We start from the raw sequence: 27,920 nt of genomic DNA on the forward strand, positions 1-27,920 counted from the left end.
TTAATTTTCAAGATGATATCAATCCAAGACATCGATTTCTGTCACGTGTTCACGATAACGCGAATGCTACTGCGACTAATATTTAAAATGTTCATAGTATGAAATCGAATTTTCGTATCTTAGTAAACACAAAACTGATGACACATACTAAGAGTTGAATATGTCCTTTGCAGCTGCAATTTCCAAATTTTCACTGTATGTGTATTTGGTTTAAAGTGAACTATGACAAAATGGTACATTTGCAAATAAACGTAGATTTTGTGTTAATGTGGAGCGATAACGGATTAGTGAAACACAGAAAGGCATACAGACGGACATTTGTGTACAAATATCATCATTTATGTGTCACATGATTACTTTTGACTTTTGTAATTATAAAAATAATTAATTACATTAATGGTTACACATTTTACGATCAAACAGTTGTATAAATAACTAGTACGAGTGGAAATTGTGTGCTATTAGAATTTAAACGTTAGATCGTTTTAAATAGTAAAAACAATAAAACGAAAAATATAAACATTAACTTTATTAAATCGCAATAAAACACACAATAAACGCTGCTAGTAAAACGTTGCATTGTAAGAAAATACAAGAAATTACATGTAAAGATAAAATAGACAAAACTAGAATCAGAATATGAATTGCATTCATTACATCAGTTTCAAAAGATAAGGCACTGCTTATAACACATTCTGAAAATAGACGCCAAACTGTTAAAATTACAAGCAGAAATAGTAATAGTCTATAATACTCGAATCCAAAGCAGCTTTCATCAAAATCGCAATAAAAAGATTGTTTTGCACTTTTCGAATTTAAAGCAAACAAATGCGAACTATATCAGTACTCATCAATTAACTGACACTTAATTCGAAGTCTGTGTGCAAACGCATATCGACAACGAAGTAAATTACATTTTTATAGTACATATTTGGAACAGATTGAGAAAATTCTATGTATTTTAAACACGCTAGTTTAAATAGGGTAAATACATATTTAACAATCAATATAGTCAAATACAGAAATAAGACCCCGACTCTTAGCAGCCATATTTTTTTAAATATGTCAGAATATTTTAAAGTTCTTTATTTGAGGAAACCCCAAAGTCAAAATATGGATTCTTACATTTACTTTATATTCATTTAAAAACTGTTAACTTTACAGTCATATGAAAACAAACCCCTCAGTGACCATATTTTTCATTGAATTCAAATTATCTGAAGTAATTTATGAGATAAAACCCATTGATCATTATTATGAATTATTTCAAAATATGTTCTTTTATTCGCTGTAAGACGATTCTCCCGATTTTACAAATACATGTAGTCATATCAGAATTCCTCGCTCATTGGAATTAAAGTTTGTTGATTATTCACAATAATTCCAAGCATATTAGTTGAGGACCCCCCACTTCCTCAAGGAAAAATCTAACTAACCAAGCGGTTTCAAATGGGCACATTATTAACCCATTTATGCTTAGCGTCTAAAAAAAGGCCTTGGCAAACAGCGTAGACCCAGATGAGACGCCGCATGATGCATAATGTAAGACATATTCTAAATATAGAAATAAATATACTAGACATCCCTTATTTTGGAAATAAATTGATCCAATTTAGAAGGATGGGAGAGTCCACTAGTCATAAATGGGTTAACTTGTTGGCGACAAAGGAGGACGACGATAGACAATGACTGACTAGAACAGCGCACAGTAAAGCACTCGGGAAAGCTAAAAATAATAACCAGCAACATATGATTTATTTGTTCATTTCCACCTCACACGAATGCTTCGTCGACAGCTGCTCCTCATAATATTTACTAATAAAACATTGATATTTTGCTATATTATTGAAATAAGTTTATCTTATTGTGTTCTTAACTAAGTCTTGCCTACGATATCAATAAGTGATGTAAAACTCTCGGTTATTTCTGATAAATAAAAACACATTTTCTATAGTTACTGGATATGGTAAATTGTAGGAAATTCTAATGATTGTAAATTTTCTTGTTAATATTATTAAACAAACGACTACAATAAATGACAAAATGCAATGCATACAGTTCACGAATAATAAGGTAACTGCTCGTGTAATCCATGTACGTTTCATGACTCAATGCAAACCGGTTTCCGGAAGATTCATCTCCCTTGATATATGTAATCATTTCTTAAAGGGTACCATGTTCATATTTGCATAACAACACATTCCCTTTTGCGTAAATACATATAAAATGCATAAATATTCGTTTAAAATACTGATTATGATTGATTCATGTAATATATCTGACGATTTACAATACAATTTACAATACACAGGATTCTCAAAATTGCACGACCATTTTTAATTAATTTTAGTAAAAATAATAAATTGTACTAAATTGTAATTGAGCCCGATTTAGGCACTCATTTCACAATGAAGTTATAAGCCAAAGCGCTTTATTAGTTACTAAAATTCAATGACATATCATGATAAATATTAAATCCGAAATGAAATAACGGGCTAAACATAGATTTTAAAGGCATTTTTGTAACTATTTTATAGTTGTTTAAATTTATTAGTGTATAATAAGATTATAATGAAATCGTTTGCTTAATTTAGTACTTAAATTCAAAGTAGATTATCAAATGCAGATTGTGCATTTTGATTCCAAATGCTTTATCAAATTATGCTTTTAACAAAATTGTTTTCAAAGAAGTTAGCCTCGAGCACTTTCATACATGAGTAGTTTTCACGAAAAAGAGAATCACCTTTATAGTAATAAACTATTATGATTTTAGAAATTCTTAAAAGACAACATTATCTTAAAGCACAAATTTGTCGTATCCGTTTTTAAAATATGAAAATCTAAACCTATCGTAACAAGGGCTGTTTGTAAAACACGCATGCCCCCATATGGGCTGTCCGTTGTAGTGGCAGCCATTGTGTGAATACGTTTTTTGTCACTGTGACCTTGACCTTTGACCTAGTGACCTGAAAATCAATAGGGGTCATCTGCGAGTCACGATCAATGTACCTATGAAGTGTCATGATCCTAGGCAAAAGCGTTCTTGAGTTATCATCCGAAAATCAAATTACTATTTCGGGTCACCGTGACCTTGACCTTTGATCTTGTGACCTCAAAATCAATAGGGGTCATCTGCGAGTCATGGTCAATCTACCTATGAAGTTTCATGATCCTAGGCATATGCGTTCTTGAGTTATCATCCGAAAACCATTTTACTATTTCGGGTCACCGTGACCTTGATCTTTGACCTAGTGACCTCAAAATCAATAGGGGTCATCTGCGAGTCAAGATCAATCTACCCATGAAGTTTCATGATTCTAGGCGTATGCATTCTTGAGTTATCATCCGGAAACCATTTTACTATTTCGGGTCACCGTGACCTTGACCTTTGACCTAGTGACCTCAAAATCAATAGTGGTCATCTGCGAGTCATGATCAATCTACCCATGAAGTTTCATGATCCTAGGCGTATGCGTTCTTGAGTTATCATCCGGAAACCATTTTACTATTTCGGGTCACAGTGACCTTGACCTTTGACCTAGTGACCTCAAAATCAATAGGGGTCATCTGCAAGTCATTTTTTTTTTTATTCAATATCATACATACAATGTAAACATGTATATGATCATACAACATAGTGATTGTACAAAGCAATAAAGTTCAGACATGTTATACAAGATATGCTAATATATATATATTTTTTAAAGAGAATAGAAAAGAACAACAGAGGAATAGTTATGAAAAATGATGAGTTGTATAAAGTCGGAAGAAAGCATACTGGACTTGTGTGTTTTGTTTTATATTCACAATGATCTTGTCAGATTGAAAAAAAATAAACAAAACTATTTTAGAAAGATAAACTAACATTAGAGTGAAATGTATAAAAGTGGACAAAACATTATGAGAATTTAATCCGATTCCATTTTTGTTCAAAGATTTGTAATGTGTCATTACTGAGGGCTATTTCTTTCTCAATCTGGATTTTAAGTTTAAGACTATGGACAAAACAATAAAAATTTGGTACTTGTTTTTTGTGCTTCATGTTTAAAAAAAATAAACAAAACTATTTTAGAAAGATAAACTAACATTAGAGTGAAATGTATAAAAGTGGACAAAACATTATGAGAATTTAATCCGATTCCATTTTTGTTCAAAGATTTGTAATGTGTCATTACTGAGGGCTATTTCTTTCTCAATCTGGATTTTTAGTTTAAGACTATGGACAAAACAATTAAAATTTGGTACTTGTTTTTTGTACTTCATGTTTAAGATAAAATATTTCATCAATATAACCATAAAATTCACAATATTATTACCGTCTAGTGATTTCAATGAGTTAATTCCGAAACTTACATTTAAGAAAGATAGTTTAACGTTTAGTTGCTGTTGTTCAAGAAATGATATTAATTGATTCCAAATAGGCTGGATGTGTTTGCACTCCCAAAAAAGATGTTCTATAGTTTCAATGTTTTCACTGCAGAAGTCACACAGATTTGAGTTAGCTAATTTGCATTTAAAGAGATATTTATTTGTAGCTATAATTCTATGGATGTATTTATATTGAAAATTTCTCAGTGTGCTTTCAATGGTTGCTTTATATGGCATGGTAAATATGTGTTTCCAATTAAGTTCATTTTCTACAAAAAGGTCTTGCCATTTATTTTGGATTTTGGAGTTTTCTGTAGGGTTTTTAATTTGTAGTGTGTAAAATATTTTATTTGTTTTGTTTTTTCTTCCAAGTATGTTTTCTACAAATGTTGTTTGAGTACATGGTGTATTATTTGTATTGATTTCAGATTTAATATGTATGGGTATGCTTTTGATTAGTGTGTAGTACTTCAGAAAATTATTTGAAGGTATTCCGTATAGGTAGCATATATTATCAAAAGAGTAGAAATCCTTAATTCTGTAGTCATATAATTGGTCGACATATTTAATGCTTCGTTCAAACCAATCTTTATAGAAAAACGTCTTATTGTTTGAAGTTATGTCTTTATTGTTCCATAAAATTGTTTTACTGCTGGTTTGGGTTTCTAAGTTATGAGTGACATCACTCCACGCTGATAGAACATCAGACAGAAATATGTTTTCGTTTGCAATTTCATGTAAGATAGTATTGCTGATGTTACATTCAAAGAGTAAGGAGTCACCATATTTTTTAAGGATTTTTTGGTAGAATAATTTCCATTTACTCGTATTGGTATTATCTAGGTATCTTTTAACCCAGCTGCATTTGATTGCATTCAAGAATGAGTCAATGTTCGTTAATTGGATACCTCCATTTTCTACAGATTGAATTAACCGAGTTCTTTTTATTTTATCAGGCTTACCGTCCCATATGAAATTAAATATTGCTGATTTTATATCGTTAATTACATCGTTTGGTGGATTTGGGAGAACTGTTAATACATATATTAATTTAGGAAGTGCAAACGTTTTCAATACTGTGTTTTTTCCGATTAGTGTAAGTTTACGATGATGCCATGATTTTAAGCAGTTTTTAAAATTCTGTAATTTAGGAAGTATGTTTTTAAGAACTGTATCCTTTTCATTATTTGTGAAAGTAATGCCTAACGTTGTGGCTTCATTGGATGTCCAATAAAATTTCATTTCTTTTTTATATTGAACAGTACTTTGTTTTAATTTACCTACTCGTAGCACAGTACATTTACTTTTGTTTAGTTTAAGACCCGATGTCATTCCGTAAAGGGTTAGCGACTCTATTAGGTTATGGAAAGAATCGTAATTGTCGTTTAAAAAATAAGTTGCATCGTCAGCAAATAGGGATTGTTTGATTTCTTCGTCAGGTTCTAGTGATATGCCTTTTATGTGTTTATTTGATTGGATTTGATGTGATAGATACTCGATGCAAATAATAAATAGCGATGATGAGAGTGGACATCCTTGTCGAACCCCTCGTTCGATGTTAAAACTGTTTGAAAAGAAGCCATTGTTAATGATTATACTGTTAATATCGGTATAGAATAGTTTGACCCATTGAATGAGACTTTCACCAAAGTTCATATTTTCTAAGCAAGAGAACATAAATGAATGATCAAGCGAATCGAATGCCTTTTCAAAGTCTGCAAAGAATATTAGACCAGGATTATTTGAATTGTTGAAATAGTTTATGCATTCTTGGATAAGACGAACGTTTTCACCAATGTAACGTCCTTTTATAAAACCAGATTGAGATTTTGAAATGATTGATGGTAATATTTTTTTAATCTGTTTGCTATACTTTTAGTTGCAATTTTATAATCATTGTTTAGTAAACTAATCGGGCGCCAGTTTGATAAGGATTCTAAGTTTTTTCCAGGTTTTGGAATAAGCGATATAATACCTTGTTTTTGTAGCGTAGTTAAGTTTTCGTTGTTAAATGAATAGTTAAGTGAATTAATTAGATGTGTTTTTATCTCATTCCAGAATATTTGATAAAACTCGATTGTGATGCCATCAGATCCTGGGCTTTTGTTATTTTGCATTTCTTTTAGGGCTAATCCACATTCATATTCATTAAGCAATCCGTCGCACAGTTGTTTTTCCTCTTGGTTTAAAAGCGTGATGTGTATTTTTAAAAAGGGTGTTATTTTCAACATTTTTTCGTTTATAGAGGGTTTCGAAAAATAAACGTTGTTCTTCTAGTATTTCAGTTCTGTTTGTTATATCTTTGCCATTGACTACTAATTTGTGTACAGTTTTCTGTTCACTTCTACGTTTTTCAATGTTTGCGAAATATTTTGTATTTTTTTCATTGTGTTCAACATGCTGTGCACGCGCTCTTAGTATTATTCCATTGAGATGTGTATGATAGATTCCATCTAATATTTGTTTTTTTAATGTTATTTCATTTTCAATGTCGGTGGTATCATTTGTGTTTGTTTGATGCAATTGTTTTTCAAGTGTTTCAATGGTTTTGATGGTTTCAGTTTCAAGTTTGTGTGTTTCTTTTTGTTTAAATGATGTGTATCTAATTGTTGTGTTACGTATATTTCCTTTAATTACTTCCCATAAGGTGTTTGGGTTTGCATCTTTATTATTTTGAACTGTATTTAATATTTCCTGTTTTATTTGTGTTTGATATTGTGTATCTAATAAGATGCTATTGTTAATTTTAAAGTATCCTGGGCCTCTTTCAGGAAGTATATTGTGCAGTTTAAGTTCAACTAGAGAGTGGTCAGTCATAAATCCTGGTTTTATGTTACATGTGTCAATAATGTTGCAAAGAGATTCAGATATTAAAAAATAGTCTAATCTACAAAATATTGTTTGTTTTGTGTTTGAGTGCCAGGTGAATTTGCTTTCGTTTGGATTTATAGTACGCCAGATGTCTATCATATTGTAGTTTTCAATTATGTTATTTAAAATGTTTCTATTTTTAGGATGAATATAAAGGTTTCCACTCTTTTTGTCTAATAATGGGTTAAGAACAGTATTAAAATCACCACCGATTATGATGTTTTTATCTTGGTTATTAATTATAAAGGATTGTAATGTTTCGTAGAATGTGGAATCATCTATGTTAGGGCCGTAAACATTAATTAATGTTAATTCTGTTTCGTGTATTTTGATATCTATACTTGCTTGTCTGCCAATTATTATTTCGTTAAAGTTATTGACTGTGATCCCTATATTATTTTTTATAAGAAAGGCAATGCCTTGTTTATTAGTATGTTTTCCACTGAGATAGATTTCTCCGTCCCATTCATCTTTTAAGGTTTGTGCTAAAGTAGGTGTCAAATGACATTCTTGTAAAAGGCATATACTATATTTTTTTTTGTCTAACCATTTGAAGATTTTTATGCGTTTGTCTTTATTGTTTAGCCCTTTTACATTCAATGTACATAATTTAATCATTTAATGGAGGGTGATGTAAATGATGATTTGTGTGTGCTTGTCCAGTTAGTTTCAAATTTAAAACATCTCCAGTTAGTTTCTATTGTAAGATAAGATATGTCTCTACATACAAACAAAATATGGAAACAAAAATGAGCAGAAAAAAAGTTATGTTTACACCCCGAAAAGCAACGGGTACCCATGATAAAAAAAACTGTTTACAATGACAAATAGGAAGAAAGGGTTCCGCCAAAAAAAAATATATATATATATTGTGTAACAAACACTATCATTACACAAGTAAAAAAATGCTTAAGAGAAAGAAAAACAGCACACAGAACAACGCAAACACAAAAAACACTGGCATGCAAAAACAACAACAATGTTTGCGTGGCGTTTGCGTATTTAAACAGTACGTGTTTTTGTTTCCTATGCCGTAATCTCAAGTAATAAATATGTTTAGTTTGTACGCCTGCTCGTTGATATAATGTGATTGTTAATAAGTATATGCGCAGGTTCGTGCATGTGTGTGTGTGTGTGTGTGTATGTACATTCATGCGCGCGTGTGTGTGTGTGTGTGTACGTTCATGCGTGTGTGTATGTGTGTGTGCGGGTGTGCGTGTGTGTGTGTGCGTGTGGGTGTTTGTGTGCGCGGGCGTGTGTGTGTGCGTGAGTGTGCGTGAGTGTGCGTGTGTGTGATTTTTGTGCGTGTGTAGGCGCGCGTATATGTCCCGGTGTTTTGTGAAAATATATAAAACATCTAAAGGGACAGAGAAAAAACAACAGAACTACATTAAACATACATTAGATACAACAACCAAACATGTTGAAAATTCTTTTGAACAAAAAGAATAAAATTGGTAATTCGTTTGTATTCGAGAGAGCGTGGTTGCTTGCATGTAGCCATGCATTGGTGTGTTTTACTGTGTGTGTGTGTGTGTAACACTGATTTTTCACCAAAAAAATAAAAAAGTGTAGTTTGTACGCCTTCTTGTTGATGAAATGAGATTGTTAACAAGTATATGCTCACTTTCGCGCATGAGTGTGTGTGCGTGCGTGCGTGCGTGCGTGCGTGTGTGTGTGTGTGTGTGTGTGTGTGTGTATGCGTGTGTGTGTGCGCGTGTGTTTTTTGTGTGCGCGTGTAAGCGTGCGTGTATGTCCCGGTATCTTGTGAAATATATAATACACAAAAAGAAACAAAGAAATAAAATATTAACAAACAGAACAACATTAAACATAGTAGAAAAAAACATAAGGTACAACAACCAAACATGTTGAAAGCTATTTAAAAAAAAAGGTAATTCGTTTGTGTTCGAGATAGCGTGATTGCTTGCATGTATGCATGCATTTGTGTGTTTTACTGTGTGTGTAAAAGTGATTCATTTTACACCAAAAAGGAAATACAGCAACAAAACAGCAATGTACAAGAAAACAAAACCGAGCGTGACATATTGTTTTGAATGATATACAACATATTTTTTAAGAATAAGTTATTCCGATCAAGTGAAAATTTTAAGTTTAAGTGAAATTAACGTGTTACGTTCGTTGTTGGCATTTTCACAATTGTAACACAGAATAAGTTTGAGCAATAAATAATTAAAAGAACCATTTGGTTTTACTATCAACTATCACTAATTGTTGGACAAAAAGGAAATACAGCAACAAAACAGCAATGTACAAGAAAACAAAACCGAGCGTGACATATAGTTTTGAATGATATACAACACATTTTTTTAAGAATAAGTTTTTCCGATCAAGTGGAAAATTTTAAGTTTAAGTGAAATTAACGTGTTAAGTTCGTTGTTGGCATTTTCACAATTGTAACACAGAATAAGTTTGAGCAATAAATAAATAAAAGAACCATTTGGTTTTACTATCAACTATCACTAGTTGTTGGACAAAAGTTATTTTATCTACCAGCCATAGACGCATTATTAACGCAAATCATTTCAGAGGGTAATACAATCAAACGACTTATATAAATTTTTCAAAAAGAGTTCATTCGTCTGTCTTTTGTGTGTGTACGTGCGTAATGCATCCATCACTATACAACTGATTAATAATGTAAAAGCCGTAGTTGCCTCTACCAGCTATAGCAAGAATAAACAAGAGACACAATCACGGTACAGGCGTGCATTAGAAACGCACAATCCGTTTTTGTTGTTTTAACATAAAAGATATAACTAATTTACAACCAACAATTATTGAATCTATTTATGTAAAGAATATATTCATCTATTTGGTTTTGTAATGTCATAGATATCGTGGGGACTTTTATTATATAAGACGATCTTTGTTAGAAAAATCTACTGTATAGTGTATCGTTCAATTTAATTTTGTTAACAGTATCTGCAAGTCATGATCAATGTACCTATGAAGTTTCATGATCCTAGCCCCAAGCGTTCTTGAGTTATCATCCGGAAACCACCTGGTGGACGGACCGACCGACAGACCGACCGACCGACATGTGCAAAGCAATATACACCCTCTTCTTCGAAGGGGGCATATTAATCAATATGCACGTTTTATATTGGCTGCCTGTGTTAAAAATCATTTAAAGAAAATGTATTTTTTAACGCAGTTTATGATACTCGACGAAAAAAGAACAATAACAATATTTCAACATCAGAATACACACATTGCTAAAAAAATACTGAAATACTTTTGATTGAAGTAACGACGCTGTTCAATCATTAATTCTCAAATGCGATTGCATATAACGTTGTGTATGTATCCATGCACTCGACTATATTAACCCATTGATGCCTAGCGTCTAGAAAAAGGCCTTGGCAAACAGCGTAGACCCAGATGAGACGCCGCATGATGCGGCGTCTCATCAGGGTCTGCGCTGTTTGCGTAACGGAATTTCTATAAGAAATATTCTAAATATAGAAATAAATATACTAGACATCCCTAATTTTGGAAATAAATTGATCCAATTTAGAAGGATGGGAGAGTCCACTAGGCATAAATGGGTATAAAAGGCAACTCTTTTTTATTGAGAATATTTAAGTTGTTAAGTATTTACTCAGTGTATGTCGATAACGTTTATATGATTAAACCAACGCTTAAAACGCGAAGCTACAAAAACTAGACTGATTAGTTGAACATTTTCCAACAGCATGTCAAGCATTATTTATTCATCAGCGTCTGACACCATCAAATGTCAACCAGCTGTTACATTTCATCCGCGCAATAGCACAGCGGCCGCAGCAATTTTTCAGAAATACAACTAGATTGGTTCCCATACTTGTTAACGCGAACTATTTCGCCTACTAACCGTACATCAGAATCAGTCACAGTGTAAGTTGCTTCGAAAGCACCCAGGCCGGGTTCAGTGATTAGACTGACGTCATATCGTTTATAACTGCGTCGTTCTGGATTCAGAAATTGAAAGAAAGAAATCCCAGTATTTTCGGTACTCGCATGTTGAAGTCCGTTCGCGATTTCTCTAATTTCGGTTATTTTGTTCAATGTCAATTTGGCACACTTTGGTAAATGAGAAAATCTTTCATTCAAATCTCGGACCATAACGGATGCTAATCGTACCGCGAGAGTTCCTTTCGAGATATTAACTTGAGTCGACGTGTAACATGCACAATAGTTCTCAGGAATCCAGGCAGCGGCACATGAGCGATCGGTGGGCAATGCCTGAAATAAACTTATGCTGCGAAGTTTGTCATCTACATACGATTTCGTCGGTTGATCAAAGTTTTGGTGAAGTATATCCATTAACGTTTGATGTACATCGAACGGAGTTGAAAGGCGTTGAGTATTTATTTTCAGATTGTTAGCCATGATCGGATGTCTGTTTCTAATATGTTCAGGGATCACTATATACATCATCGGCATACGGTCCTCGATTCGGCCAACAAACGTGTTTCTTATTTCATCTATTCTAGCACCATGGTCGCTGAAAAAAACCAGGACGGTGTTGTCCAGATGTCCATCAGATTGCATCCATTTAAAAAAGTTCAGAAAATCATCGTCACCATTTGCAAGGAAATTCGGATATTCGTGACACAACTCTACAAGAAATGACAGAGCAAACTTTCTTTGCCTTTTATATTTCGTCAATAACTGTTTGAGATAATCTATCAATACAACGTGCTTTGGTTTATCTTTGTAACACAGGCTTGAGCCACCACCCTGCAATTTCACGTTTTTATTTTCCAAATACAAAAGTACGGGACTTAGTTTGTTCCTAATGTTTTCAAGTTCAGCCATACCGAGCCAAAATGGCCGCATGTAATGGTCGGTCGGAGCGTTAACGAACCCCCTCGTCAAGTATTGGAATGTTCCAATATGTGGCATATCCTCGGCGTACATCGTTACATAGCCTCGTTCTGAGAAGTTCTTCCACATGAAGGGGAATGGATCGAAGGGGTCGACGGTGTAGTCGGAAATGGGGACCTCGTCCGTCCAGACCCTACGTCCGGTCAGAAGGGGCGTCAGATTGGGGAGCGTGTTCTCTCCGACCTGGTCAACAGAAACAAACACGTTGTTGAATTTAGATGTGTTTTTTGTGAGTTGGGTAATACAATATAGCCTTCTTGAAAGATAGCATTCATATGTCAATTTACGAGCCATATTTATATGTCTATATTAATTTTTATATGGTGTACTGTTACCAATTAAGCCGGTATATCGTTACAAATACACTCTCTTTACCCCTGTTGGGAATGGACTGAAGCGCAATCCGAAACAGAATATATATATATATATATATATATATATATATATATATATATATATATATATATATATATATATATATATATATATATATATATAACCTGGAAGTAGTGTTCTAAAACATTATAAGAAAGTATTATATTCACTGCATGGCAAAGTGAGTGTTAACTTTAGAGTATTTCATTAAACATATTCCACACGTTTAAGCAAAATCACAATTACATTCATGCTGTTAGTTATAACATTCGAACTTTCTCAACATGCGTATTGATTTGCATCTGCTTATGAAATATACACAGATTGACTCATTACTGGCATTATGGATTCTGTAATTCAGTATACAGCCGCCGCTTAGTCGGTAATTACCAGGGGAATCGGGTGACATAAAGCGAGAAAGTACGAGGAAGTACGAGGAAGTACGAGAACACGTACAGCTTATTTAATTACATCAGACATTTACAAGAGATGCAAGATATTACCGATGTTCTGATTTGTTTTAGCTGTTGCTGCTGATATTTAAAATGCAAACTAGAAGACGAATTGCGTGTTCAACGTGAATAATATTGTTCGTAGATAATGATAAATTTCCATATAAACATTGTGTGGGATTTACAAGTCTTTTCTATTATTTGCTTGTGTCGCTTAAACGTTTATCAAAAGGTTAAACTTTAGCAATTTATTTCAGCTACATTCGAAATATAAGAGAAAAGGTTTTTTAAAATTGCTATACCATTCACTAAGCATATGTTTTATAACTCGGTTCGTTTTCAATGCCATGAATTTGAAAGAACAAAAAACAAAAGTTATCGTGGATCAATTAACGGTATTATAATTTAAATCAAAGTACCGACATTACTTAAAGGGATCTTTTCACGGTTTGGTAAATTGACAAAATTGAAAAAAGTTGTTTCAGATTCGCAAATTTTCGTTTTATTTATGATATTTGTGAGGAAACCGTATTACTGAACATTTACCATAGTCCAATATAGCCATTATATGTATCTTTTGACGATTTGAAAACCTAAAAATTATAAAGCGTTGCAACGCGAAACGATTGAATAATTTGGAGAGTTCTGTTTTTGTCGTTTAAATTTACGAAACTACGAAGATTGCTTATATAAGGTATAAAATACAAATGCTGTGTATGCTCGGCGGAATAGCCGAGAGGGCTAATGCGTTTTTACTTCAGACTAACTCCAGGACTCCGGGGGTCATTGGTTCGAGCCCTGGTACCGGCTACTTTTTTTTCCTTGTTTTTATTTATTCTTGATTTTTTTCTGGAGCTTTTAAGATCCAATGTTTACATTTATTAATATAAAGCATTTAATGACAAACTTCAAAATATGCCAAAATCTGTGAAAAGGCCCCTTTAAGCGAATCAAATATGCATGTACTCGTATTGAAATTACCTTATTTATGTTTTGATTCACACAGTCATCTTATCATATAAAATTGTCGTGGTTGGTTTATTGCTCTTATAAAGTTGCGTTTAATTTATTCATTGATCATTTGATTTGAGCAACAGGGCGTTTGTTCAACATGCGTAGGCATGATTATAATATATTGCACATATGTACACGTACGTTTTTAATGTAGATTCAATTTAGATGCAAGTTTATGTGAGGAGTCAAATCCAAATTCAAACGAAAATCACATTATCAATACAATGAAAACGTTGGTGTTTGTTTCATTAATATCGGATTTGGGGATTTTAAATCGCTGGGGGTTATGGAGAGACTGCAAATAAGGAAGCTTATTTTTAACTGACTGAACAAATGGCGAAAACAAAGAATAGTGAATTGTACTCATATTCTCGTGTACAAACCGTGTATGATGAAATGAAAATATATTCAAATATCATACTTTTCGAAGGCCACATAAGTTAATTACAGTTTTGTGGTTATCCTGCAATGGGCATCATTTTGCCAGTGAGTTACAGCTAATCTCGTTATAAGATAATCAGCAATCGTAGACGTAGTTCTTCCTGATTAACACTTTCAGTGCTGGAACCGAATTTTGAAGGCCCTTGCAAACAGTTTGGATCCAGATGAGACGCCACAGAACGTGGCGTCTCATAAGGATCCAAACTGTTTGCTATTCTTATATTATTGTTTGAAAAAAAATCGAAGAAAATGCTTATTTTAGAAATTCAGCAGACGACATTTCAGCTGACGACAATTTCCCAGCAAGCAAAGGGTAAAGAAATACTACTCTCAATAAATTCACGGTTTCTTATGATGTTCTGTTTTCAACAATATTCATAGTGTTGTTGCTACTTCTAATGGTGTTTGCTTGTGTTGTTCCTTTCTTACATTTCTATTTTGTAGCATGTTACATTGTATACGCCGTTGTAATATCAAGCAAGAATGTTATACTCAACAATAAGCCCGATCAATTATTAAACGTTAATATTCCCAGAGAATTAAATTATTTTGTTCCCCATGAAATTATTTTTGCTTCAAGCAGTTAAAATGAATGCGTTTACGTGAATTACTGGAAATCTTAATGAGAATTGGTTTTGTAAATGTCAGAGACTCTTCAAATTATTCTCTAGAGAACGCGATTTACAACGGCTGTCAAAGTGGGGGTTATTTGGATGGGTTTTAGATGAGCTTTACGCGCATAAAATGATAAATAAAGATTAAAAATAATACGACATCCCCTTGACACCACAATTAAAGCTTTTAGGCTAATAAATTGTCGTTAAAAGTCACAAATACTTATTAAAATATCTTACAAATAGGAACATAATTCAATTCTCCAATATCATTGGAATCAGGGGGATTACCGGCATGTGGAAAGAAAGGCCTTAGATCTTTATAGGAAAGCTACACTACGTAGCAGTCAGAGAGTGTCACCTTAGCGAATTTGTTTATTTACTCAAAACGCGCGAACCTGATGAGACTTTGTAACACATAACAATATAAAAACAAACACTCTCGTTTTCATGGCACACATTTACTGTGTAAATCAATAACGAATATATGTTACTACCTTGTATGTAAAACGTATTGTTGATGAACACATGCATTTCATTAATCCCTACTGATGGTATGATGTCCGTCGTTGATTCGATTCTTATGTGTAAGTTTCCTACATTGTTATTTCGTTTCATCATTGTCCTTCATCAACGCGGACGTATGCGCATGCGACATAGCAACGTAGAGTCGCGTATGTTCGACTTCGTACGGGAACCAATAGTTAAGTGTTACAAGTCGAGACGCTCCGTTTGGTCTTCCATTCGATTTCCGTAATGATTGTAGAACTATGACGATATTTACAAACTTGGTCGTTTAAACTAATTACATATAAAGACAATTTAGGGGGAAATGGATCGTGTGGGAAAAAATTCAATGACATTGGGGAAGAAACGTGTGTGGGCAGGGCCGATATTTTAAACGAGTCTCAGAGAAGGGAAAAACTGGACATTAACTAAATACTTCAGTGAATGTCGCTGTAAAACGTGTTTAACCCATTTAAGCCTAGTGGACTCTCCAATCCTTAAAAATTGGATCAATTAATTTCCAAAATTAGGGATGTCTAGTATATTTATTTCTATATTTAGAATAATTCTGACAGAAATTCCTTTAAGCAAACAGCGCAGACCCTGATGAGACGCCGCATCATGCGGCGAGACGCCGCATCATGCGGCGTCTCATCTAGGTCTACGCTGTTTGCCAAGGCCTTTTTTTCTAGACGCTAGGCACAAATGGGTTAAATTGACTACATTTATACCCGTGAATCAGAGCTGCGCGAACTAATATTGGGGAGAGAAACACTTTATAAAACCTCGTATGGAAGAACCATGAGCTATTAATTTCATTCATTATTGACAAATATAGCCCATTCCATTGCCTCGTCGGGCGATAAAAATAGCGTAAACAGTTCTGTTATTATCGGAGATAAATAACGTGAGTGAGAGCGAGTAAATCGATGTTCTGGCGGCAAATTGCTACAATGAAGTACCAGATAAATGACCCCAAGGAGCCAGAGATGTGCAAGTTATGAGAACCGCATATGATAAATACTTAAAGCATTGATTTGAACGGGTGCGCTATGCACTTCCTTGCAAGTGATCATACTTAATAAATATTTTTGGTATTTGTTTAGTTCCGTTTCGAGCTACTGTACTGATAATACTGCATATTTTTAATTAAAAATAAAAAAAACGCTGTTAAATGTTTCTGACAACTTTAACTGTTTCAATAGTGTGTAGTAGTACTAGCTCAAAATAATCACGAACGACATCAGAGAAACGAAAGACGCTATAATGTCACAATAACATTAACGTGTAATTTGCTAGTCTGTTATTGACCACAATCTGGTTGTGACTTATTGTATTACTTGAGTTCCAATTATGATGGATATGATGGCTGAATGCGTGCAAAAAAACGTAAAGGACGAGGCCTATACAATTATGTCCTTTAAAGCTAGCATGTCCTTACAGTTATTAATAATTCGTTGGCGTTTCGGAAATTTTCGCATCTACCATACCTTCATGTAACCCTTAAAATCGTAAGCTTGTAGTTCCTCCTTAAGGAACCGGATCGTCCTCGGTAATTTCCGTATAGACGTGGATCTGGACACGGAGTCGATTCCGAACATGAAGACACTCAGTTGATCAGCAGATTCCTTTTGCACTGGGACGCTGCGTTTAGTTAATTCATTCACAACACTTGTCATTAACTTATCGAAAATGACTTTTCCTCGTAAATCTTTGCATGTTAAATGATAGAAATCTGAAATGACCTTATGTGGTGGTTTTATTGACACAGGTGGCTCAAAATGCACAGACATGTCATCTGTATTTCTTCGCAAAATGCGGTATTCGCAATGAATTTGCTTCACATCAATGTTCATAATGGTCAAGGCACTTGCGTTGAAGCGAACCACTCCACTCTCGTCTGAGTACAGAATGACCGGGGACGTGTCGCAGATGATTGGTGCTGGGTCCCAAACGAACTTCATTATGGAGGGATCGAACGGATTGAGATTGGGAATAACACAGGCGCTAGTAACATTTGAATGTTTGAAAATATAGCGCACCGGAAACGTTAGTTGTAAGTACAAGAAAGGCACAACGAACAACAAAAGGGCCCACACGATAATCTTCGCGAGCCTGGCTCTCCTACACAAGAGCCGCATTGTTGCGAACGAGCACTTCACAATTATGCAATATCAATTGAGCACCATCCGTTATAGTGTTGCACGGTCTGTTTACTCCGTTATTTCCTTCATACATTTACACAGTAAATCCCTCTCTCAGACTTGGAACTCTGTTGTTGCAGTCTGAATCAGCATACCAATCAGCAGCGTGTGCCCAGCTTTAGATCGATCCATAACATGGCACCTGTCTGCAAAATAAAGCCCACGCTCAAGACGCATCGCGATATTTAGCTCCCTCTCTAAGATCTATGCTATTACAAATACAACCACACACACAACTACTCATGCCCTGTAGTAGGAGGAACAGGTCTATTTATATCGCTGTAATTACGCTAGAGAACACTCTTATTATCACAGCGAAGTTCACAAAGCCCTGAAAGTAACCGCATTATTTCTAGTCCAAATAATTAGACGTAAGCTACCATGTAAATCGACCTCATATTTATAGGAGTACATTATTTCCACATATTATACACATTCCCAGTGATTGCCCATTATTGTCTACAACGCATGCTATCTGGAAACACAAATATTTTCTCGTCTGATCGTTCATACTATGCACTAGCTCGTCCTCAGTATCAGCTATGACAATCAGCAACAATAATTACAACAGAATTCGCATAAGCGTCACAGCTGTGGAAATAACAGCGTTCTACATATCCAGAAATAGCATCACCATTGCAACCTGCGACGGTGGTTATCTGTCATCATAAACTCCCATCGTCAATGAAACATCTAATCAAAGCTCGTTGTATTGATCGCGGCACAATGTTAATAACGATGCTCGTCACATTCTTTTTCTGCGTAGTTGTCTAATGCGGATTTTGACCCTGCCCGACCATTGTGATTGTCCAATGAAGTCTTTAAAAAAAAGTCCCACTAGTTTTAAATACTTTTAAATACAGCTTACTTTCCAGCCATATCGTTAAGGAAGTGATTAGCGTGTGTTTGTGTGCGCGTTTTTTTCAAAATAGTATTCGCTTCATAACTCGACTTTACTCGATACGAATTTTCTTAGCGGGAGCTGTACATTTGTGATCCCACTTAAAAATTTCGTGGCGAGTAATTTGAATCCAAGCCCCACCGGATATAGTACAAAACGAAAGGCAGTACCCGGTAATATGTTCGTCTCTGTATCACCGTATTGAACAAAACGCTAATAACTAATCTTTTTATGTGTAAATAAAGCATAATTTAGTTATTTTCATTACTCCAGTTTATGACATGTGTAGCAATAAAACAACGAGCTTGTCCTTTAATTTATGCAGCCGCGAGAAGACGGATGATATAGCATGTACAACAATTTGTCAGATTGTAAATTAATGGATATTGCTATATGTTAATATTCTCGTAACACTAGACTGGTACCCTAACTAACGCTCGATTGGACATTGTCGGCTCGGGTACTACTTACATGTACCTCGGGTACTCCTAAGTATACTTACATTTACCCGGGGTACGATGAATATACTCAAACGTACCCGAGAATTTTAACGTTAAATCGGTCTTTGTCGGCTATTTTTTTATTAATTAAGTTCACATTTGTGTCAATTTTCTGTTAAATGGGCTCTACATTATCGAAAATCATTCTCAAAAAGCTTTTTGATTCAGTTTTAAAAAAGAGAAGTTTGTTATATACACATACACATTCTTTCTGTTTCCAGAACTCCTCGATTAAGATAAACAATACCGTTTTACGGTAATCGGTAGCGCGTTTTACGACATCAAATTTTGGGCGGGAATACAACTCTGGTACAGTCTTATATGGTATCCGGACAAACGGCACCCGGTCAGTCGGCACCCAGTGTTTTTTTGCATACGCGGACAGTCGGCACCCAGTAAATTTGTCGACGCGGACAGTCGGCACCCTGTAAATGTGTCGACCCGGACAATCGGCACCCGATTAATTTGTATACCCGGACAAACGGCACCCTATTTAAAGTTCCGGCCATAGCTATATGTATGGACAGAATCGATGTGTTTTTATTGAGGATATCACTGAAAATTCGGTTGAAATCGGTATTAATTTTAAATCGATTCCCGCTTGTAATTGATTAAAACAATTTAGCGTATTTGTAAATTGTGACGACACATAGCGGCAATGACACGTTTTATAGAACAAACAACTGGTGTGGTTACACTATTTATTGTGTTTGTTTTCTCATTACTCATTCATATGTTCAAGAAATAAAGATAAAATAATAACCTTTTATAAAGTATATATAGCACCTACAATTTTGAATAATGATCGAACAGTAATGATCATGCATTTGATATAAAATCTGTGTAAACTCTTAAAATTACGTCCATTCCATATGTACGATACGCTTTGTTTGTCGGACAAAATGGCGGCCAGATAAGCGTTGCTGAGGGGTGTGTGAAACATCGATATCTGATTGGCTGATCGAAGAATGTGGGCGGACCGATCGATACTTAGGCGACTGGTGCATTGACGCGTGTATGAAAATACACAGGGTCGAGTGTGTACACAATAATCTCGATACCGAGAAAAAAATCGCCATTCTCGTTAATGTCTGGCATCAGATTAAAAAGCTAATCGAACATCATTAAACATACAACCAATCATGAATTCAAGCCAGTTGAAATTTCCATCCTACAATTTAATTTGTTGTCAAATAATATAATCACTTGCAAATAAAGCAAATCGCGTAAAGTTATCAGCAGCAGATTATAAAGCTAATCGAACATAATTAAACATGCAACAAATCATGAATTCATTGAAACAAAGCACATCTTCACTATCAAGTCTAACAAGGAAAATCGCCTCTAGTTGTAAAGAGCTGACTTTTACGCCAAACGAACACACTTCCCAATGGATTCGAGAAACTCTTACAAAAGCTCCTTCCTTCCAGCTTTTCACACAATATGTTGAGGCGGCATTGGTTAGCGATGGTGGCCTTCTTTCGCTTCATTGAAACGGATTGCTCGCAGCGGTGCCTGTGTACATAGGGTACCGTTTGTCAGGGTATACAAATAAATCGGGTGCCGTTTGTCCGGCTACACAAATAAATCGGGCGCCGATTGTCCGGGTCGACAACTTTACAGGGTGCCGACTGTCCGCGAATGCAAAAAAACACTGGGTGTCGATTGACCGGGTGCCGTTTGTCCTACAATCGTCTTATATCTACCGGGTACGTTTTAATGTATTTACCGTACCCGGGGTACTTGTAAGTATTCTTAAGAGAACCCGGGGTTCATGTTAGTAGTACCCGAGTCGACAGTGACCAATCGAGCCTAACTAACAGCATTATAGAAGGCAAATAGAATTAGTCACACAATGTCAATATGGATTCGCCAAAGCTGAGCTCATTTGTTCTCATTAAAAAATGTGTGTTTGGTTTTCCAGAAAATTCACGTAAATGTTCCGTGTACAGCCTGTTCGACTTGCCTGAAGCTTGTAAACAAATAACCGAAATGAAAAAAAACGGATTTTTGTTTTCACTTGTATTATTTTATGATTTTTATTATATTACAAACAACCTTTTGCATTTTTGTTCAAAGTCAACAAATGACCTCGACACATGCAAAACTGTTTTGAGCCGCGTGCTGGCAATATAATTAATCATTATTATGCGGGCAAAAGCGTGTCTACATAGTCTGAATAAAGATAACCCGTCATCACCTCAACCGGTATCCATGCCTCAACATAGAGGTGTGACGTGAATGTGCTTGTTTCCACATAATGTATGCATTCTTTTTGAATCTATGACAACTATTTCGAAAATTGTCAATTCAACAAACTGTTAACCAGCCATTTCAATGACATAACACATGTTACATAAAAGTGTATTAACAAAAAATTTAAGCCAAAGGCTATTTATTACGCAATAACCTGCTTACTGTGTTACATAATATTACATTCAGGTGGGAGGGTAAAGAATGTGGCAACGTGACAATTGCTGCACATCATTATAGAACGCCTCGGGTGATTGTTACGTCAAAAAACAACACATGTATCCCATACCTGAATGTACATAATGTGACAAACCATACGTTTATCAATGGGGAGAACGTGCACGTTACACCAGTAGGATTTCAGCGGGATTTCGATATCGTAACGATAGCTGATTTTTGTTAAGATTGTTTTCAAACAAGCAGTCTATTTTAATCAGGCGAGTGCTTCGATCAGAATGTATGAATTGTGACCATGATTTATACAGCATAATATTATACCGAATTGAGACATGTCACAGAAAAAGAGAAAATTATTGAAGAGAACATAAAATTTTGTCGGTGTGAGGTTGATATTGAATCGGATATTGACTGTTAAAGAAAAACAAGTATTGTTTTCTGTGTATAAATACATTGAACCAAAAGGGTCCGAATAATGTGCATATGTACGTATTTTGTAAGATTCGAAAACAAACCTTTATTTTCGTTGTTGCTAACACTAAACCTGTATTTTTCAGGTTCGTTAAACCCATAACTACAAATAATGTCAACTCACATAATGACACATATTTGAAATTATTTACTTATCGTATCTTTTTTCTCTCGATGAATTCGCTTCAATCTGCGTTCAATTTAACATTGTTTTACTTCTCAATACATCAAAACAATATAGCCCTCGAGCGCTGTTACAAAATACACCGCAACTTGTTTATGGTATGCTACACAAACTTGGTAGTAACCTAACACAGTTATCGCTTTCTCTACTCAGCTATAACGTATTATGGTCTTATGCAATATACTGGTGCATCATCTAATCGACTTTATAATACAACTGATGTATTTAACCCATTTATGCCTAGCGTCTAGAAAAAAGGCCTTGTCAAGCAGCGTAGAGCCAGATAAAACGCCGCATGATGCGGCGTCTCATTAGGGTCTGCGCTGTTTGCATAAAATAATTTCTGTAACAAAAATTCTAAATATAGAAAGAAATATATTGGACATCCCTAATTTTGGAAATAAATTGATCCAATTTAGAAGGCTGGGAGAGTCCACTAGGCATAAACGAGTTAAAACTGCTCCCTCCAATAACATGTATCGTGGCGTTTAACAATGAGCAACCAGTGTGTATATGTAGCAGTAAAGGAATGGTGTGACAGAAAAGTAATGGTCAAAATGCATATACAACCCAATTCATTCTCAGCTGAACGTAAACGTATCGCTTAATTCGACAACTTTAAGAACAACTTCAAGCCAACCAACTTTATTACAGAGACATCAAAATCCCTTTTTACGCTTACAGGTGCAAATATGTTTATACAAAAGATCTATCTAGAAACATTAGTATTTATAGATCTTTGGTTTACACAACATACTTTGAAGTAATTTAGGAAGTTACAATTTACATAATTGAAGTATTACAACAGATGTGTGAGTTTAGTACATGTATACTATAGCACAAGAATATTAAAGAAATCATTTGTATTTTGGGATAGTTTCTTTATTGTATTTTAATACATGCGATATTATTATATTTCTTTATTCGATAATATTGAAGTGTTCAATGATATTTACAAACAGTGTATTCATAATTAAATAGGCGTATTGAAATGCACAATTGCAATCTTAAGAAATTACCATTGTAATTAACATTAACACGCAACCCTCAAGGAAAACAATATTTTGTTTCTAACATCTTCCGAGTTTTCAAACGAAGTGGTTAAACAGGAAGAGATTCGATAACTTTCATCGTTCATCATATGAATGCTCTTTGTTAGCCACTAAATGTTAAACTATGTAAATGGCATCCACTTATATGTACGTATTATGAAGGAAGAATAACCCACATCATGTACATGTACATTCATTATTATGACCTTTATCACTAAACCAGATGTCAGCCCCCACCCTGTGAGATAACACATGGTGATACGAAATTATGCACATATCCTTTCTAATATTTATAATCAGTGTTTGCATCATAAAATAAACCACATGTGTGTACACTTTCACACACATATTTTAAAGCCACGAAATAGAAATAATTAATAAATATGATTTCGCAAGTATAAACACGCTTATTTACATACCTCGTATTCGATGTTGTAGTAACTTCATCCTTACACACACTTCAACTTAAACTTGATAAAGTAGCGCGACCACTTCCCCATTATCTCGTTTCCATGGCTCGTTGTTAAACGTCGTTATCTTGCGGCCAGCAATAACTTATTTTGGTTTCACGTCCCTTTCTTAAATTAAAAATATGTATGAAAATGTCAAATCATGTGTAAAAGCATGCTCGACATACTCTGAATACTTTAGCTACGCCGTTGGTCTACGGCAAGGGGAGGTAATGTCTCCTATTCTATTTTCATTGTTTGTCGAGGACTTAGAACTTTTTTTACAAGATAGTGTCCATTCTGGTTTAAATATAGAAGATATAATTTTAATTGTACTGTTGTTTGCAGACGATATGGCGATTTTGGGTAAATCACCCGAAGAAATACAATCTCATTTAGACAACCTTTACCTTTATTGTAACTCATGGGGACTTAATGTTAATACTAGCAAAACAAAAATAATGTTTTTTTCGGAAAAGGGGTAGAATTCGCCGAGATGAGACTTGGACATATAATGGGGAAACTATAGAAGTCGTTGATAATTTTAACTATTTGGGTACTGTTATTAATTATACTGGTAGTTTTATATTAAACCAGGAGCAGTTAGTAGGTAAAGCCCTTAAGGCTATGAATACTTTGCTTTATAAATGCAAACAGTATGATCTAAAACCTAGAATATTGTGTCAATTGTTTGATACCTTTGTTGGCTCTATTTTAAATTATGCATCAGAGATATGGGGTTTTAATAAATTCAAAGATATTGAACGCATCCATTTAAAATTTTGTAAAAGGTTGTTAAATGTTAAAAGCAATACATGTAATGCAACGGTATATGGTGAATTAGGTAGACACCCACAGTATGTAAATAGATATGTTCGTATTGTAAAATATTGGCTTAAAGTTGTTAATAGTGAAAATATTATCATGAAAACTGTGTATAACCAGGAGATAAATGATTGTGATAAAGGGTATAAAAATTGGGTTTCGAATGTGAAAAAAGTTATTAAATGATTATGGATTTTCATATATATTCGAAAATGCAAATATGATTAATGCAAAGTCGTTTTTATGTGAATTTAAATGTAGAAATGTAGATGCTTTTAAACAAGAATGGTTTGGCAATATGAACGATATTTCTGTTTTAGATATGTATAGAATATTCAAAACAACTCTTGAATACGAAACTTACTTAGATTTACTGCCAAAAAGTTTGCGTACATACTTTGTTAAACTAAGGGCTTCTGCCCACCCTTTGAGAATTCAAACTGGAAGATACGCACGTAATAATATTCCCCGTAATGAAAGATATTGTCAATGTTGTGAGCAAAGGGACATAGAGGATGAATTCCACTTTATATGTAAATGTCCATGTTTCCAGCAATTAAGACAAAAATATATAAAAATTGTTTACTATGTAAATCCATCAGTTTTTAAGTTCCATACTTTATTGAACTCAACTTGTAAAATTGAAATTATAAATTTGTGTAAATATATAAAGGAAGCTCTGGCCGTAAGACATTCTATCACAAATAATATTGCCAGCGAAAACTAAAGTAGTTCCTTACTGCTAGTAAAACGATATATATTTAACTACGGTAATGTTAAGTCTTTCTTCTTTGTTAAATATACTTTGTCTCAAATTGTTATATTACATTTTGTATATTGCTATAACTCATACGTTGTAATATATAGACACGTGACAATATTTTGTATTATATTTTGTGTATTTAGACGATGTACATTTGTATAAGTCTTAATAAACTGTCTGTTCTGTTCTGTTCTGTTCTTAACGCAAAATGGTTCACCAGACGATCAGGGTTGGTATGTCATATCGGTCCTCGAGGTTTGGCACTATGGCCTTTGTTGCTTCGCCTGGCTGATATGACCGCTCGGCTCTGCTTGCCCGGTGAATTAACTTTTAAAAAAGCTCGCCGTGGCGTAGTGGATATGGTGACCGCCTAGCGACCGGAAGGCCACGGCTTCGGTACTGTTGGAGCGTTCTTTAGATTTCCACCACAGACACCAAGTACTGGTTCTAGTCACAGGAAACGGACTCGAGAGCGTTTCAAATACACATGTAAACCTTAGTCTCTCTTTGCAATCGAGCTATAATATGTTTACAGTAATTAACTTTTTATCGCTTGTAATTTTCAACAATAGTCTATCCAAATTAACTTAATCTCCATGCAGAGTTGTGGTTTTATGCTGTAACATCAACGTTATGCAACAGTCGTTCAAGATATTGACAAAATGAGAGACATTTTTGTCGCCATCTGTGAACTATTGTAAACAGTACTTGCGAAACGTGTTATATTATAGAGAATAAAGGTTACTGTCACATCGTTTTCAATACATCATGTTATGTCGTGATGTTTTATTTAGACCGAGTTTGATATATTATAACACGCTAGTGCAGTAACCCTTTTCTCTGTTCATACCCTAGTCTTATTTATAAGACGCGCAAAGCATTTAGAGATACTTTTTATATGGGCTTAATTCTTTGGCTCCAAATATTACCAATATAAAAAGTAGCTAAATATTTGAGAGCGTCAACAAGTTGGACTATTCACACCCCTACGTCCCCATTAAAATCATTTAAATATTATCGCTACGACTCTGCATTGGTTGCGTACATGTATACATATGATGTATGTCGTTTGAGATGTTAATGATGATGTCATGAGCACTTGCACTGAACAAATTTAAACATATTATGAGCGGAGTTTAAGGTTTATGTGTCTCAAGAGTACTACATTTTGGTTTCAAATCATTTATGTTCAATCTGATATATTTCTACTAAAAAAGAAGACTTAACCGTTAATTATCTAAACATTCCTTTCTTTGGTTTCATCTAGCATTTAAATTTAAAAAACGCCTTTACCTGTTGCGAAAATTTGCAGTTTGGATTGGATTAATATTCACCAACACGTTTGAAACAGGAAAACAATGTTTGAAATTTGTATATGCTGCCGCACAGTTCTTATGCATAGTTGGCTATACATCGTTTGTATTTTCATTTAAAATGTTTATTCCTTTTGAAAGAGTTAATTTGTTATTTGTGTTATTCTTTTTATAATTTCTTCAGCTTTTATTTTATTGTCGCAAAATAATTCTTCTTAGAACATTCTATATTATGGCCTTATTCCACTACGAGAACAAGCCCACGATTCGCTACGATTTATCACATTTATTGAATCGGGAAGACTTGAGACAGTCTACGATTCAGTTACGACACTGATACGATTGAGTTACGACGAATCGTGGTGTTCGGTTGAAGTCTTGCCAATAGGGTCGCGACTTCACTGCGATGTGTAAGAATCTACTGCGACTGTACTACGAACAATGCAGATCGGCCACGAATCAGCAAGGACCTCACCGAACGCACCCATGAATTAGGCGCCAATGTCTATTGATATTGATCTAAATCGCGAGAATCTTAGCGGGATCGCAACCCACTCAGGATGAACTCGTGATATTGTTGATTTAAATCGCGAGAATCTTAGTGGGCTCGCAACTCTTTCGGGGTGAGCTCGTGAGAGTCTTGACAAAGTCGTAGCTGATTCATAGACAGATCACGTGATCACATATTTCCCGATTAAGTCACGAATTACCTACGATTCCATTATGACGCCCAAGAACGCACTTCGACGCTGTTACGAGTCAACTGAGATTAAATTCAGTCTTGTAGGTCCTTGCCAAATTTTAAACACGTTTAAAATCTTGCCACGAATTTTCGGGAGCTCACGAGTTGCAGGAATCACTTACGCCCGGCCCACGACTAGCTACGGATGAGTTAGGACCTTCGCCGATTGAGCTACGAATGTCCCCGACCTCAAAATATTGGAAATCGGGACAAATCGTGGGGAATCGGGTCGTAGTGAAATACCCCTATAAAGTCTAAAAAAAAATATGCTTAACAGTTTACTAAAATCTACCTCCATACATTACAGGCATCTCTTTCAGTCATGTTCGACGTCAGATTCTATTTACACGGCCCTTTGTGCGCTGTGTGGAATGTCATTTAACGTCATTTCACTCACGGCAGTAACATGGTGAAGGATCACGTTACTTTGTGGGGTTCACAAATGGATGTTTATGGATGTAGACACACCGGTAAGTGATGCTTTTTTTTCAGATAACTTTTAAAAACATTTTTTCTTAAGAATTTCAACATGTGCATAAAAGACAGTTTTA

General features: G+C 34.7%; 1 protein-coding gene across 2 annotated transcripts; it reads right to left on the minus strand.

Annotated features, from left to right (window-relative positions):
• Nucleotides 1–516: 516 nt before the first annotated feature.
• LOC127877292 (uncharacterized) lies at nucleotides 517–23,817 on the minus strand. Of its 2 annotated transcripts, XR_008048345.1 has the most exons (4): nucleotides 23,697–23,817; nucleotides 17,026–17,885; nucleotides 3,381–12,315; nucleotides 517–3,235 (listed from the first exon to the last, which is right to left on the minus strand). XR_008048345.1 is itself a non-coding variant. In XM_052422980.1 (3 exons), exons 2-3 carry the CDS (start codon nucleotides 17,674–17,676, stop codon nucleotides 11,014–11,016), a joined length of 1,953 nt encoding a protein of 650 aa, XP_052278940.1. In that variant the 5' UTR covers nucleotides 17,677–17,885; nucleotides 23,697–23,817; the 3' UTR covers nucleotides 517–11,013. The 2 variants fall into 2 exon arrangements, 1 of the variants encoding a protein (XP_052278940.1); XM_052422980.1 differs by having other exon boundaries at nucleotides 517–12,315.
• Between the last annotated feature and the right edge of the window lie 4,103 nt (nucleotides 23,818–27,920).

Source organism: Dreissena polymorpha, chromosome 4 (genome assembly GCF_020536995.1).
Source record: "Dreissena polymorpha isolate Duluth1 chromosome 4, UMN_Dpol_1.0, whole genome shotgun sequence".
Classification (NCBI taxonomy): domain Eukaryota; kingdom Metazoa; phylum Mollusca; class Bivalvia; order Myida; family Dreissenidae; genus Dreissena; species Dreissena polymorpha.